Source organism: Heteronotia binoei, chromosome 9 (assembly GCF_032191835.1).
Source record: "Heteronotia binoei isolate CCM8104 ecotype False Entrance Well chromosome 9, APGP_CSIRO_Hbin_v1, whole genome shotgun sequence".
In the NCBI taxonomy this organism is placed as follows: domain Eukaryota; kingdom Metazoa; phylum Chordata; class Lepidosauria; order Squamata; family Gekkonidae; genus Heteronotia; species Heteronotia binoei.
In genome coordinates this window covers 114,636,984-114,653,852 of record NC_083231.1, presented here as the reverse complement: position 1 = coordinate 114,653,852, position 16,869 = coordinate 114,636,984, and the positions used below count along the sequence as shown (strand labels likewise).

The 16,869-nt window shown below is 48.9% G+C and overlaps 1 protein-coding gene across 3 annotated transcripts in view; it reads left to right on the top strand.

Annotated features, from left to right (window-relative positions):
• CTNNA2 (catenin alpha 2) overlaps positions 1-16,869 on the top strand; it is a 1,018,631-nt gene that overhangs the window by 937,682 nt on the left and 64,080 nt on the right. For all 3 annotated transcript variants that reach the window (XM_060247184.1, XM_060247186.1, XM_060247187.1), the window contains one exon: positions 1,003-1,184. In XM_060247184.1, coding sequence (XP_060103167.1) covers positions 1,003-1,184 — 182 coding nt within the window. The remainder of the gene's footprint in view (positions 1-1,002; positions 1,185-16,869) is intronic.

The following is a 16,869-nucleotide window of genomic DNA, read 5'->3' as shown; positions in this document are numbered from 1 at the left end:
AGGGTGTCTGTTGTGGGGGAGGAAGGTAAAGGAGATTGTGAGCCACTCTGAGACTCTGTCCTTGAAAGCGCAGCTGCTGGGAGAGCCCTCTCCAGCCCTACCCACCTCACAGGGTGTCTGTTGTGGGGGACGAAGGGAAAGGAGATTGTGAGCTGCTCCGAGACTCTTCGGAGTGGAGGGTGGGATATAAATCCAATATCTTCATCTTCTTCTTCTTCTAGTGGACAAGGAAGACCTGGAACTCCTAAGAACAGCCTAGATACATGTTTACCACCTCAAAAAGTCCTTAGAAGAAGAATGCAGATTTTACCACACCCTTCTCTCTGAATCAGAAACTCAAAGTGGTCTTACAATCTGCTATATCTTCTCCCCCCACAACAGACACCCTGTGAGGTGGGTGGGGCTGAGAGGGCTCTCACAGCAGCTGCCCTTTCAAGGACAACCTCTGCCAGAGCTATGGCTGACCCAAGGCCATTCCAGCAGCTGCAAGTGGAGGAGTGGGGAACCAAACCCAGTTCTCCCAGATAAGAGTTCACACACTTAACTACTGCACCAAACTAGCTCTCCAATTTGTTGTAGACTTAGTTCCGTAGTGTTGGCATGGAGGAGTATAAGAATGCTGCATGCATTTTAGCAATGCGTAATTGACCGGTGCATTTTCAGTATGAAATTATGCAACTGGCAACTTTGGGACTTTCCGCATCTAACATTCAGCTTCACAGCTCCGAAAAGCAAAAAATCCAAAACCAGAAAGGTGAACGGCCACAGAGTTATGTGTCTTCAACCCCTGATTTCTCCCAGTAGTAGTACGAAGAGCAGAAGCAAAGTCAGCTAACCAGTTTTCTGCAATGCACCGGGGCTGAGCTTTTGCAAACTGGTTGCTCCAGTTACGGAGAAGTGGGTGGAAGCTGCTTTTTCAGCATTTGTGTTTTTGAAGACTGTCCCCCCCCCCCCCCATCCTGGAAAAAAAAACAAAACACACTTTTATTTGTTTCGATCCAGGCGATCATGGCTCAGCTTCCCCAGGAGGAGAAGGCTAAAATCGCAGAGCAGGTCGAGATTTTCCACCAAGAGAAGAGCAAGCTGGACGCCGAAGTGGCCAAGTGGGATGACAGCGGCAACGACATCATTGTGCTGGCCAAGCAGATGTGCATGATCATGATGGAGATGACGGACTTCACGAGGTACGTCGCCGGCTCTGGCCTCTCGGGGCGAGAAGGGCCGGGTGAGGCTAGGCGGGAGGCAGAGGGAGAAGGGCTACAAGAATGGATGGGGTCCGGCCCCTGGTCTGGGAGCACGCGGGTCGCTGGGCCTGCCGATGTTGTAGAAGCAACGTAGCCAGGGCTTTTTTTGTAGCAGGAACTCCTTTGCATATCCCTTGATTGATGTAGCCAATCCTCCAAGAGCTTGCAGTAGGCCCTGTAAGAAGAGCGCTGTAAGCTCTTGGAGGATTGGCTACATCGGGGTGGGGGGGGGGGGCCTAATTTGCAAAGGAGATGATGTTGGATTTATATCCCACGCTATACTCTGAATGTCAGAGTCCCAGAGCGGTCACAATCTCCTTTTCCTTCCCCACCCACCCACCCACACCGTGTGAGGTAGATGAAGATATTGGATTTATATCCCGCCCTCCACTCTGAAGAGTCTCACAGCGGCTCACAATCTCCTTTACCTCTCCCTCCCCCCCACAACAGGCACCCAGTGAGGTAGATGAAGATATTGGATTTATATCCCGCCCTCCACTCCAAAGAGTCTCAGAGCGGCTCACAGTCTCCTTTACCTTCCTCCCCCACAACAGACACACTGTGAGGTAGATGAAGATATAGGATTTATATCCCGCCCTCCACTCCAAAGAGTCTCAGAGCGGCTCACAATCTCCTTTCCCTTCCTCACCCACAACAGACACCCTGTAAGGTAGATGAAGATATTGGATTTATATCCCACCCTCCACTCCGAAGAGTCTCAGAGCGGCTCACAATCTCCGTTACCTCCCCCCCCACACAATAGACACCCTGTGAGGTGGGTGGGGCTGGAGAGGGCTCTCACAGCAGCTGCCCTTTCAAGAACAACCTCTGCCAGAGCTACGGCTGACCCAAGGCCATGCCACCAGGTGCAAGTGGAGGAGTGGGGAATCAAACCCAGTTCTCCCAGATAAGAGTCCGCACACTTAACCACTACACCAAACTGGTTCTCAAAATCCCTGGACATAGCACTGATACAGGAGGGATTACTGCAATAGTAGATTCAGGGCAGATGAACGGAAGTACTTTTTTCACATGTCATTAATTACCGTTCTCAGCTCCCTGCTAAGGACTTACAGTCAGTTGTTCAGGCAGTTTTACTAGCAGGGCTGCCAAATTCCTGGAGATTTTTTTTTGGGGGGGGAGCCTGGGGAGGGGAGGGTATGGGGAAGGGAGCAACCTTAGCGGGATACAATGCCATAAACTCCACCCTCCAAAACAGCCATTTCCCCCAATATTCTAAAGATTAGTTGTAATTCTGGAACAGAGGTGGCCAAACTTGCTTAACAAAAGAATAAAAGATGTTTGAGAGCTGGGAGGGAGGGAGGAAGGAAGGAAGGAAGGAAGGAAGGAAGGAAGGAAGGAAGGAAGGAAGGAAGGAAGGAAGGAAGGAAGGAAGGAAGGAAGGAAGGAAGGAAGGAAGGAAAATAGATGGGAGGAGGAGAGAGGTGGAATGAAAGCAACTTTAAATGCATTCTCCATGCCACCAGCTGGCTTGGCTTGGAGAAGTGATTTAAAGAGACAAATGCCTTCTCCAAGCCTGCCGATGGGGCGACGGAGGCTTCAAGAGCCACACAATACATATGAAAGAGTCGGTTATGGCTCCTGAGTTGCAGTTTGGACACCTAGAAGATCTCCAGGCCCACCTCTAGGTTGGCAGCCCCCATTTACTGGAAGAGTTGGTAGATTCAAAGAGCATAGGGGTCATTTATCAGTGCGAGACTTCGATGTTCAGAGGAATCGTAACTCTGAATGGCAGCTGCTGGGATGGGGCATGGGGGGGGGGGGGTCTTTGGGTTCTGTGTCTATGCTTTGGGATGTTCCTGGGCGCCCTTTTCATCACTGTTGGGGACACGGGATGCTAGTCCAGATGGATCTGCTCCGGCAGGGCTTCTTTTAATGCTTTGATGGAATGGAAAGGTCCCCTGTGCAAGCACCAGTCGTTTCCAACTCTGGAGTGACGTTGCTTTCACAACATTTTCACGGTAGACTTTTTACGGGGAGGTTTGCCATCGCCTTCCCAGTCATCTACGCTTTCCCCCCAGCAAGCTGGGGACTCCTTTGACCGACCTCGGAAGGATGGAAGGCTGAGTCGACCTTGGGCCGGCTACCTGGAATCCAGCTTCTGCCGGGGATTGAACTCAGGTCGTGAGCAGAGAGTTCAGACCACAGTACTGCAATGCTGCTGCTTTACCACTCTGCGCCACGGGGCCGCGTTTTGACGGAAGGGCCATCCAAAAGAAGAATCTTCAGCTGATTGTGTTGGCCCACTGGAGAAGAGATCACCGAGAAGAGGGAGGGGCAAGTCGTGGATACAAAACTGAACTGACATTTGTCCGGTTGAGTAGGTTGGGAAGGAAAATGGTGTGGTCTGTCCAGAACCTCTCAGAAAGCCATACTTGGAGTTTGAGCCAGGGCTTTTTTTGAACAGCAACAAACACACAGCAATGCAGTTCCGGCTGGCTTGGTATCAGGGGATGTGGCCTAATATGCAAATGAGTTCCTACTGGGCTTTTTCTACCCCCAAAACCTTGTGTGGAACAATAGTGATGTCAGGGGGTGTGACCGAATATGCAAGTGAGTTCCTGCTGGGCTTTTCTACCCAAAAAAGCCCCTGCGGGAAACAATGGTGATGCCGGGTGTGGCCTAATATGGAAATGAGTTCCTGCTGGACGTTTTCTACCAAAAAAGCCCGGTGTGAAACAATGGTGATGTCAGGGGGTGTGACCGAATATGCAAGTGAGTTCCTGCTGGGCTTTTTCTACCCAAAAAACCTTGTGTGGAACAATAGTGATGTCAGGGGGTGTGACCGAATATGCAAATGAGTTCCTGCTGGGCTTTTTCAACCAAAAAAGCCCTGCGCGAAACAATGGGATGTCGGGTGTGCCCTAATATGGAAATGAGTTCCTGCTAGATTTTTTCTACCAAAAAAGCCCGGTGTGAAACAATGGTGATGTCAGGGGGTGTGACCGAATATGCAAGTGAGTTCCTGCTGGGCTGCTTCTACCAAAAAAAGCCCCTGCGGGAAACAATGGTGATGTCGGGTGTGGCCTAATATGGAAATGAATCCTGATGGACTTTTTCTACCCAAAAAGCCCTGGTTTGAGCCAGGCAAGCAGTAGCTCAGCTGCCACTACAACCCCCCCCCCCCCCATTTACCCTTCCATTCCAAAAGAGAAATGAAGCAGGGGTTGCCAACGGTAGCTCTCCAGATGTTTTTTGCCTCCAACTCCCATCAGCCCCAGCCATCGGCCATACTGGCTGGGGCTGATGGGAGTTGGAGGCAAAAAAACATCTGGAGAGCTACCGTTGGCCACCCCTGGAATAAAGGATGGAATGCAGGAGTGCTACAGACGGCCTCGGGCCTTTTGGTTTGGTCTTCCCTCCATAGTTATCTGCTGCGTTGCGAGTTAGATGCTGTGACCTGAAAGGCACTGATATCTTTGTGTTGTTTGAGAGAGCACTGGTATCTGGTTGTATCATTCTTTGAGTTTTCCTGTTAGAAGAAGAAGATGATGATGTTGGATTTGTATCTTGCCCTCCACTCCGAATCTCAGAGTCTCAGAGCAGCTCACAATCTCCTTTCCCTTCCTCCCCCACAACAGACAACCTGTGAGGCGGGTGGGGCTGAGAGGGCTCTCACAGCAGCTGCCCTTTCAAGGACAACCTCTGCCAGAGCTATGGCTGACCCAAGGCCATTCCAGCAGCTGCAAGTGGAGGAGTGGGGAATCCAACCTGGTTCTCCCAGATAAGAGTCCACACACTTAGCCACTACCCCAAACTGGCTATTATTTATTGATTATAATTTAGCATTTTCAATTTATAACCCACCCTTCCCCGAATGGGCTCTGAGCGGCTAACGACAATCAATCAATACAGAGTTAAAATCAATTCATATACTAAAACAATATAACATTCTAAAAAAAACGCACTCCAATTCTGTAGAAGGTGGTATCAATCACATCCACTCCTCCCATACATCCCCCAGCTGGTATAAAATGGATGACGACAGAATAATTTCATGAGGACCCCTGCAGCAGGGAGACCACAGATTAACAAAATGCCCGCTGCCTCACTCAAAAAACAGTCCCTGCAGTGCCCTAATCTCCAATAGGAGCTTGTTCCACCAAGTAGGGGCCAGGACAGAAAATGCCTTGGCCCGGGTTGAATCATAGAATAATAGAGTTGGAAAGGACCTCCAGGATCATCTAATCCAGGGGTGTCAAACATGCAGCCCAGGGGCCGAATCAGGCCCCTGGAGGGCTCCTATCAGGCCCCCGAGCAACTGGCTGTTGTCTGCGTCCTTCTCCCTCTCTCTAGCTTCCTTCTGCATCACAGCTTGCTTTGCAGGCCTGCTCAATCACACAGGAGCTACAGAGCAAAGCCTCTGTTTTCTCCATTGGCTGAGGTTCCTCCCCCTCCTGGTCACCTGGGGAAGGAAAGAGCCAGACCTTCCTTTGCCCAGTTCCCTAGATCCCATGGGAGAAATACAACAAAAACACCTTTAAGCCCAATGAGTGCTCATGTATTAAGCAAGTTTTAAGTTTTTTAAAAAATATATATTTAATTGTGTTCGTCTGTGTCCTTTATACAGTTTATGTTTCTGCTACCTAATCTTAAACAGGTACACAAATGGCTCAGCCCAAAATGGCCCGGCCCGACAAGGTCTCATTTATGTCAGATCCAGCCCACATAAGCAGCGGTGGAATTCTAGCAGGTGCTTCTTTGCATATTTTATGCCACACCCCCTGATGCAGCCAGTCCTCCAAGAGTTTACAAGGCTCTTTTTTTTAAGCTCTTGGAGGATTGGCTACATCAGGAGTTTGGCCTAATATGCAAAGGAGTTCCTGCTAGAATTCCAAAATGCGTTTGACACGCCTGATCTAAGAAGAAGAAGATATTGGATTTATATCCCGCCCTCCACTCTGAAGAGTCTCAAAGCGGCTCACAATCTCCTTTTCCTTCCTCCCCCACAACAGGCACCCTGTGAGGTGGGTGGGGCTGGAGAGGGCTCTCACAGCAGCTGCCCTTTCAAGGACAACCTCTGCCAGAGCTATGGCTGACCCAAGGCCATTCCAGCAGCTGCAGATGGAGGAGAGGGGAATCAAACCCGGTTCTCCCATATAAGAGTCCATGCACTTAACGGCTACACCAAACTGGCTCTCTACACCAAACTGACTCTCTACACCAAAATGGCTCTCCAGCCCCCTGCACAATCTAGTCCAACCCCCTGCACAATGCAGGAAATTCACAAATACCTCCCCCTAAATTCACAGAAACTGCGTTGCTAAGTGGGTTGAAGCTAAGTGGACTTCTTTGGGGCCTGGAATTACCAGCAGATGTTGATCCACGGAGCGTAAAGCTCTCCATGGGGGGAGACAGGAAGTGGCTGTCTCACAGGTATGCTGGTCCCAGCTTGTTCAGGGCTTTAAAGGTCAGAATCCAACCCCTGAACCAGATCTAGCACTCCATTGGCAACCAGTGCAGCTGGCAGAGCACTGGCAACAGGCGTGCCCGTATAGGCACTGCTGTAAGCAGGCGTGCCCCTGAATTCTGCACCAGTTGGGAGTTTCCAGGTCAGATTCGAGGGCAAGCCTTCAAACAAGTAATGTCACAAAGCTATCCATGGAAGGCTGCAGCAACTGAATTATTGTAGGACAACTGGGCTTCCTAAGAAGAAGAAGAAGATATTGGATTTATATTCCGCCCTCTACTCAAGAGTCTCAGAACGGCTCACAATCTCCTTTACCTTCCCCCCCACAACAGACACCTTGTGAGGTAGATGAAGATATTGGATTTATATCCCACCCTCCACTCCGAAGAGTCTCAGAGCGGCTCACAATCTCCTTTACCTTCCCCCCCACAACAGACACCTTGTGAGGTAGATGAAGATATTGGATTTATATCCCACCCTCCACTCCGAAGAGTCTCAGAGCGGCTCACAATCTCCTTTACCTTCCCCCCTCCCACAACAGACACCCTGTGAGGTAGATGAAGATATTGGATTTATATCCGGCCCTCCACACCGAAGAGTCTCAGAGCGACTCACAATCTCCTTTCCCTTCCTCCCCCCACCACCGCAACGGACACCCTGTGAGGTAGCTGAAGATATTGGATTTATATCCGGCCCTCCACTCCGAAGAGTCTCAGAGCGACTCACAATCTCCTTTCCCTTCCTCCCCCCACCACCGCAACGGACACCCTGTGAGGTAGCTGAAGATATTGGATTTATATCCGGCCCTCCACTCCGAAGAGTCTCAGAGCGGCTCACAATCTCCTTTCCCTTCCTCCCCCACAACAGACACCCTGTGAAGTAGATGAAGATATTGGATTTATATCCTGCCCTCCACTCCAAAGAGTCTCAGAGCGGCTCACAATCTCCTTTATCTCCCTCCCACAACAGACACCCTGTGAGGTGGGTGGGGCTGGAGAGGGCTCTTACAGCAGCTGCCCTTTCAAGGACAACCTCTGCCAGGGCTATGGCTGACCCAAGGCCATTCCAGCAGCTGCAAGTGGAGGAGTGGGGAGTCCAACCCGGTTCTCCCAGATAAGTGTCTGCGCACTTAACCACTACACCAAACTGGCTCTCTGTACATTACATTACATTAGGGCCTCGTGAGCACAGAACGGTTTTCGTCTACATCCTTCCCTCATTTTTCAGAACCTGATGATGAGCGCTGGACGTTGATGCATGCTCCGCTTACATTTTTGAAATAATTTCCTGAGGTTTTGTCATGGAGGCTGTTGCTGTCAGCTGCGTGCATCGTAACCCTCCCGATCACCCGCACATTTGGGGGGCATATTTTGGACATCAAGGGCGGCCTTTTTTTTCTCTCTTGGCAGGAATTCCTCCAAGGTTTGCATTCGTGCGAGCAACGGAACCCGCGTGCTGGGAGATATTGGCAATGGTCTGATTTACTGTCATTACGAGAGTTGAGCTCGAATGTGCTTTGCTGCTCACTGGGATGCCTGTTCCCATGGGCACAAAACAGAGCAGCAAACCCTCCGCAGTATGAACCTTGGGGATCGGGGGAAAGAATTAAAGCACACAATGAGGCCAGAGCTACAAGCAGTTCCTGCAGCATTTGCCATCCAGAGCATCTTTGCCGTGCTTCATGCAGCCGCAGGGTCAACCTGGGACCAGGCACGAGGGGATGTCCCCGCTTCCGCTTCCAACTGCTTTCTGGTGTAATCCAGAGAATTTTAAAATTTAATTTTGGACTCGGTGCAATACATGGTTTGCTGCAATTTCCAGATGGCATCTCTTTTATCTTTCTTGCTTTCTTCCTGCTTGCAACCAACAAGCAATAGCTGCTGCTCCTTGATTAAATGCCTTCACAAAACAAAAAGATTCTTGATGTAATTCCTTTTAATGAAGTGCTTTAATCAGTATTACGTACACTGTCGTGTGCTTCAGTATTCAGTAAAAAAAGTATTCAGTAAAAAAGGGGAGCTGAACTGAAAATGGTAGTTATTTGAACACACGAAGCTGCCTTAAGAACATAATAAGAATGTAAGAGAAGCCATGTTGGATCAGGCCAATGGCCCGTCCAGTCCAACACTCTGTGTCACATAAGAACATAAGAGAAGACATGTTGGATCAGGCCAATGGCCCATCCAGTCCAACACTCTGTGTCACATAAGAGAAGCCATGTTGGATCAGGCCAATGGCCCATCCAGTCCAACACTCTGTGTCACATAAGAACATAAGAGAAGCCATGTTGGATCAGGCCAATGGCCCGTCCAGTCCAACACTCTGTGTCACATAAGAACATAAGAGAAGACATGTTGGATCAGGCCAATGGCCCATCCAGTCCAACACTCTGTGTCACATAAGAGAAGCCATGTTGGATCAGGCTAATGGCCCATCCAGTCCAACACTCTGTGTCACATAAGAACATAAGAGAAGCCATGTTGGATCAGGCCAATGGCCCATCCAGACCAACACTCTGTGTCACACAGTGGCTAAAAAAATTATGGGCCCACTGATGGGCCTCTGCTCCATATTTTTATCCAATCCCCTCTTAAAGCTGGCTATGCTTGTAGCCTCCACCACCTCCTGTGGCAGTGAATTCCACATGCTAATCACCTTTTGGGTGAAGAAGGACTTCCTTTTATCCGTTTTAACCCGACTGCTCAGCAATTTCATCGAATGCCCACGAGTTCTTGTATTGTGAGAAAGGGAGAAAGGGACTTCTTTCTCTACTTTCTCCATCCCATGCATAATCTTGTAAACCTCTCTCATGTCACCCCGCAGTTGACGTTTCTCCCAGCTAAAGAGCCCCAAGCGTTGTAACCTTTCTTCATAGGGAAAGTGTTCCAAACCTTTAATTATTCTAGTTGCTTTTTTCTGCACTTTTTCCAATGCTATAATATCCTTTTTGAGGGGCGGTGACCAGAATTGCACACAGTACTCCAAATGAGGCCGCACCATCGATTTATACAGGGGCGTTATGATACTGGCTGATTTGTTTTCAATTCCTTATACTGAAGGCTTGGCTTATACTGAATCAGACAGCTGGTTCATCAAGGTCAGTATTGTCTACTCAGACTGTGGCTCCCCAAGGTCTCAGGCAGAGGTCTTTCCCCTCGCCTGCTACTGATCCATTCAAGTGGAGCTGCAGGGGATTGAATCTGGGACCTTCTGTATGCCAAGCAGATGCTCTACCAGTGAGCCACAGACCTTCTCTGGTGTAAATAAAATCCAGAAATTAAAAAAACGGAGGGGGTGGCAAATTGCATTAAGGATGCAAATAAGATAAGAGAATCCAGAACCCCTAAATATGAGGAGAATTTTACGCATCCAGGACAGATGCTAGTCGGAACTGCTGGTCTCCTCCCAATCTTTCCTGGCTGTGTTGATCAAAACAGTGGCCTTAACCCTCAGGGAATTGTTCCTGGTGGGTCATAAGCCCCCATACAGCCGTGTATACCTCTTGGTGCTTGACTTCTCTTTCCTCTCCCCAGCTCTTGTCTTGGAGAGCCAGTTTGGTGTAGTGGTGAAGTGTGCGGACTCTTATCTGGGAGAACCGGGTTTGATTCCCCACTCCTCCACTTGCACCTGCTAGCATGGCCTTGGGTCAGCCATGGCTCTGGCAGAGGTTGTCCTTGAAAGGGCAGCTGCTGTGAGAGCCCTCTCCAGCCCCACCCACCTCACAGGGTGTGTGTTGTGGGGGAGGAAGGTAAAGGAGATTGTGAGCCGCTCTGAGACTCTTTGGAGTGGAGGGCGGGATATAAATCCAATATCTTCATCTACCTCACAGGGTGTCTGCTGTGGGGGAGGAAGGTAAAGGAGATTGTGAGCCACTCTGAGACTCTTCGGAGTGGAGGGCGGGATATAAATCCAATATCTTCTTCTTCTTCTCTTTCGTCCTGCTGTCTTGTCTCGACAAAAGGGAGGTCATAACTCTGACTTCTCATCACAGGACTCTGATGTCACACGAGTTCTCCACACATGCTTTTGGCTCAGGGCAGGGTTGTTGTTTTTTTGTAGCAGGAGCTCCTTTGCATATTAGGCCATGCCCCTCTGATGTCGCCAATTCTCCTGGAGCTTATAGTAGGCCCTGTATGAAGAGCTTTGTAAGCTCTTGGAGGATTGGCTACATCGGGGGGGCATGGCCTAATATTCATAGGAGATCGTGCTACAAAAAAGCCCTGGATCCGAAGATCCTCTAAGTCTGGAAGAGCTGAAGAACACAAGCTCAGAGCATTATGAACCCACTTTAGTGAAACAAATAAACTTATCTTGTTTATCATGCAGAAAACATGCACCTATGTACTTAACCTAACAAATATATTGTCTTAGGCCACAGAATGAATCTGTCAGTGGAACTGGAAGGACATTTCTTTTTTTCTTATTTATCCCCCAGTGCTTCTGTCATTCCATGCTATATTTCCATGGATTCCTACAATCCCAACTGGCCCAAGGTGTTTTTGCCCCCTAGCTGACAAGTCATTACAGATGTGGTAAAGCTGTGCTTGGGCTTTACTCAGGGCTTTTTTTTGCAGCAAGAACTCCTCTGCATATTAGGCCACGCCCCCTGAAGTAGCCCGTCCTCCTGGAGCTTACAGTAGGCCTTGTACTAAGAGCCCTGCAAGCTCTTGGAGGATTGGCTACGTCAGGGGTGTGTGGCCTAACATGCAAAGGACTTCCTGCTACAATAAAAAAAAAAGCCCTTATCTGGGAGAACTGGATTTGATTCCCCCCTCCTCCACGTACAGCTGCTGGAATGGCCTTGGGTTAGCCATAGCCATCGCGGGACTTGTCCATGAAAGGGCAGCTGCTGTGAGAGCCCTCTCAGCCTCACCCACCTCACAGGGTGTCTGTTGTGGGGGGAGAAGAGGTAGGAGATTGTAAGTCGCTCTGAGTCTTCAGAGAGAAGGGTGGGGTATAAATCTGCAATCTTCTTCTTCTTTCTTCCCCCTGTCTTTTCTCCAACCTCTTTCCTTGCCACGTAGTGTTCACCCATGGCAGGGTGGGGGATTCTCCATTCCCAGCTCCCAGTGCTGCAGCCAGCAGGAGAATATTAATCTCAAAAACCACCAGTGGCGTTCCCCCCATGTGCCCCGTTCCTCCTGGTCTCCTCTTGCTAGCCCCAACTCCCACTGCTGTTATCAACATCTTAAAATCAGGGTTGCTTCACAACCTCCAAAATGGTGCCGGAGCCCTTGCAGTGTATTATTTTACTCCTCCCTCTCTCTCCATCCATCATCTATCTATCTATCTATCTATCTATCTATCTATCTATCTATCTATCTATCTATCTATCTATCTATCTATCTATCTATCTATCTATCTATCTACCTATCCATCCATCCATCCATCCATCATCTATCTATCTATCTATCTATCTATCTATCTATCTATCTATCTATCTATCTATCTATCTATCTATCTATCTATCTATCTATCGCTGTAATTGCAAAACCTTTTTTTGAGGGGGGGTTCTTCTCTTTAAATTGCAGTGTCTAGGCAAGCACAGACATCACATTAACAGTTTTTGTGTTGTCTGGTTTTTCTAAAAACTGGAAGATCTCCCGTTTTTGTTGGAAGACCTTCCTCTTGTTGAGTGCCCCTTTCTAGATTTTTTATTTAAAAATTGAACAGATAGGGCCATATTTAGGTTGAGAGACGCATGATGGAAGAATTAACAAGAATTATTATACTTATCATATGGCAGTGTGTGTAGCATAGCCAGGAGATCCTAAGATTGTCTGGTTGACACACGTTCCAGCTCTTTGTATTCTACTAGTGGCAAGCTAGAAAAAGCACAAGAATCACACAGCAGAAAACTAAAAATATAAAATGCTCTCAGCCTGGAAAAACATAAAATGGCAAGGCATTTCAGACTTCTTTCCCCACCCCACCCCAGTCCACTCAGATTAGCAATGGCTCTCCAGTGTAATATCCCCCTTTGGCTATGGGTTCCCAAGTTAGACGCTAGTTCTTATGCCCACTGAGAAGAGACAAAGCTGGTTCAAAGCATCAACACTTGATTTTTAAGGACACAAATCCAGGAAGCTTCAGCTGGCCATAGGAAGACTGTGAAGTTAAGCTCAGCTCCACTGCATTGAAACAAAGTTGCAAGGAAAACGTGGAGTGGATTTTCCATTCTGGTTTGCTCTGCCCACAGGCCTGAATAGGAAATCTAGTCCGCATTTTCTTTGCAGCTTTGTTTTATGCTTTCGCCTCTGCAAAGAAAAGGCAGAAGGATCTGGAAACCTCACAGCAGTCTCAGAGTTTTGCAGGGTGAGGGCAGGAGGGGGGAGAAGAGACTCCGCAGGCCTGATTGAAGCCCTCGGGGGGTCAGTTTGGCCTGCGGGCCGGACGTTTGACGCCCCTTGTCTAGACCTCTTAGCATTTGTCTGAAGGTGAGCTGAGGTAAGTCTGGAAAGCAATTGAACTGACTTCCCCTCTTCTAGCTTGTTCTCTGCCCAGAGAGGGGGGAGGGCTTTCAAAACGCAGAGTGAAGGTTTTGCTTATTTCAGATCTCCAAAGAAAAATGCATTTCTTCACACCAGCAATCAGCTATAATGGTGGGAACTCCACTTATGTAATTTTGAATGCCAAGGAGATCAAAGGCAAATGTAGAATTGTCACAGTCATATCGCCCCCCTGTCTTGTGAAGGTTTGGGAGCAGGGGCATAATAATGGAGTTCAGCGGTTGGTACTCAGAGACATGCTGTCTCCACGTACAAAGGTTGCACTCTGATCTCTAAGGGTCCATCCAACGATCTCTCCCTGTATCTTTTTATTATACTAGCCCAGCTATCATTATGCTGAATTAATCCGTGCTTAGGAGCATGACTTTTACTCTTTCCCATGTATTACGGGAACGACTGAATTGCAGGATTGCGCGTGGTTGGGGCTGAAGCACGAAACTGAAAGGGGAGTCCAGCTTTCCACTCGGAAAACGTGCCCGGTGAGGCATCGGAGCAGGAGCTGCACTTTGACAATGGCGCTACACTGTAGTGTTGAATTTTGGCGAGCATCTGTTTACGATACTGACCGAGAGAGCATGTCGCCTGATCCCCAATATCGGAGAAAACTGAAAAGTAAAAAAATGCGAGCAGGGAACCTGCAAGGTCTTGTGGGAGGGGTCTCTTCATTCCCCCGTGTCCACTTCCCCGCACTATTTCTTCTTTCCCTCCACCTCTCAGCCCCTGTATCCACTCCCTTCTCCTTCCTTCCTTCTCTCTTTTCCATTCACAAACCAACCTTTCTTTTATCTGCTTCCCCCTCAGTCATCAGCTTTATTATTTCCTTAATTTATATCCTACCTTTCTCCACAAATGGAGATCAAAAGCCGCTTGCATTATTCTCCTCTCTTCCCTTTTATAGACCAGGGGTGTCAAACATGTGGTCCGGGGGATGAATCAGGCCCCCGTAGGGTTTCTATCAGGCCCGTGAGCAAGTCTGCTTTCTTCTCTTTCTCTTCTGAGTCACAGCTTGCTTTGCCAGGCTTGCTGAATTGCACAGGAGTGACAGAGAAAAGCCTCTATTTTCTCCACTGGCTGAGGCTCCTCCCTTGTGGAGGAAGGGGAGGAGAGCTTGCTTTGCCAGGCGCTCTCAATCGCACAGCAGAGCTACTGAGCCAAGCCTCTGAGCCTCTCTTCCTTCTTTTGACTGAGGCTCTGCCCCCTCCTCATCCCCTAGGGAGGTAGGGAAAGATCCAGAGTTTCCTTTGCCCAGTTCCCTTGATCACATGGGAGAGATACAAAATCTTTAATTGTGTTTGTCTGTGTCCTTTATAAAATTTATATTTTCACTACCTGGCATTACATTTTTTGGCACACATGGCCAGGCCCAACAAGGACTCATTTATGTCATATCCAGCCCTTATAAGAAATGAGTTTAACACCCCTAAATAGAGCATGGGAGTCCCAGAATTAGGGAACAAACTCCCCCGCAAGGTGTGCCTTGCCCCCTCACCGTTGATCTTCAGGAGGCAGCTGAAGGCAGCTTTGTTTAGGACCACCTTGGACTGATTTAGTTTTTATTGGTTGGCAGTCCTGATTGCAGTTTGGAAGTTCTTTTTAATGCATTTTTATGATTGCCGTTTTATTTGTATTTTTATAATAATTTTTTTAATATTGCAAGGCACCTTGAGTCCTGCAAGGGAGAAAGGCAGCTCATAAATGTTACGGACGGACGGATGGATGGATGGATGGATGGATGGATGGATGGATGGATGGATGGATGGATGGATGGAGGGGGAGAGAGAGAGAGAGAATAAATAGCTTGTGAGTACGTGACAGCCCAAAGGTCACCCAGCAAGGTTTCATGGCAAAGTGGAGATTCAATTTCTGCACCATCATGACCATTGTATCTCCAAATGTTCAGTGCCAAAAACAGAGAATTCCAAGTTTCAGTAAAAGAATTGGGAAGGATATGGGGCTCGTTAATCCATTCCAGCTATTATCCTATCCAAATCCAACTACCAAACTGGGTTGTTGTTGTTTTTTAATTCAGCAAAAAGGCCCAGAATCTCCCATCCCCTTCCCCACAAATGAAGAAAAGTTGCTTGAGGAAGCATAATCTTAAGTGAGGCAAATGGCCAAAAAGATTAAAGCTGATCTTCTGTCCCCCCTCCCAAAAAAATGCAGGGGTGCCATTGACATGCTTGTTGCACTCCACCCCACTTCCCTATTCTTTTCTCCAGCCCTTCCATTTCCAGCTATCAAACTGATTCTGCAGACCGACTGCTTTGACTGATCACAATTCTAGCTCTAATATTTTTCAAAGAAATATTTTAAAGGCACCTGTCAGATCTCGGAAGCTAAGCAGGGTCAGCCTTGCTTAGTATTTGGATGAAAGACCTCCAAGGAAGTCCAGGGTTGCTACACGGAGGCAGGCAATGACAAACTACCTCTATCCATCTGCCCCAACCTGAGTGGCCTAGGCTAGCCTGATCTCCTCAGATCTCAGGTTGGCCCTGGTTGGTGCTTGGATGGGAGACTACCAAAGAAGTCCAGGGTTGCTACACAGAGGCAGGCAGTGGTAGACCACCTCTGTCCATCTGCCCTGACCTGAATGGCCCAGAATAGCCTGATCTCCTCAGATCTCGGAAGCTAACAGGTCAGCCCTGGTTGGTGCTTGGATGGGAGACCACCAAGGAAGTCCAGGGTTGCTACGCAGAGGCAGGCAGTGGTAGACCACCTCTGTCCATCTGCCCTGACCTGAATGGCCCAGAATAGCCTGATCTCCTCAGATCTCGGAAGCTAAGCAGGTCAGCCCTGGTTGGTGCTTGGATGGGGGACCACCAAGGAAGTCCAGGGTTGCTACACAGAGGTAGGCAGTGGTTGACCACCTCTGTCCATATGCCCTGACCTGAATGGCCCAGAATAGCCTGATCTTCTTAGATCTTGGAAGTTAAGCAGGTCAGCCCTGGTTGGTGCTTGGATGGGAGACCACCAAGGAAGTCGAGAGTTGCTATGGAGAGGCAGGCAGTGGTTGACCACCTCTGTCCATCTGCCCTGACCTGAATGGCCCAGAATAGCCTGATCTCCTCAGATCTCGGATGCTAAGCAGGTCAGCCCTGGATGGTGCTTGGATGGGAGACCACCAAGGAAGTCCAGGGTTGCTACGCAGAGGCAGGCAGTGGTAGACCACCTCTGTCCATCTGCCCTGACCTGAATGGCCCAGAATAGCCTGATCTTCTTAGATCTTGGAAGCTAAGCAGGTCAGCCCTGGTTGGTGCTTGGATGGGAGACCACCAAGGAAGTCCAGGGTTGCTACGCAGAGGCAGGCAGTGGTTGACCACCTTTGTCCATCTGCCCTGACCTGAATGGCCCAGAATAGCCTGATCTTCTTAGATCTTGGAAGCTAAGCAGGTCAGCCCTGGTTGGTGCTTGGATGGGAGACCACCAAGGAAGTCCAGGGTTGCTACGCAGAGGCAGGCAGTGGTTGACCACCTTTGTCCATCTGCCCTGACCTGAATGGCCCAGAATAGCCTGATCTTCTTAGATCTTGGAAGTTAAGCAGGTCAGCCCTGGTTGGTGCTTGGATGGGAGACCACCAAGGAAGTCGAGAGTTGCTATGGAGAGGCAGGCAGTGGTTGACCACCTCTGTCCATCTGCCCTGACCTGAATGGCCCAGAATAGCCTGATCTCCTCAGATCTCGGAAGC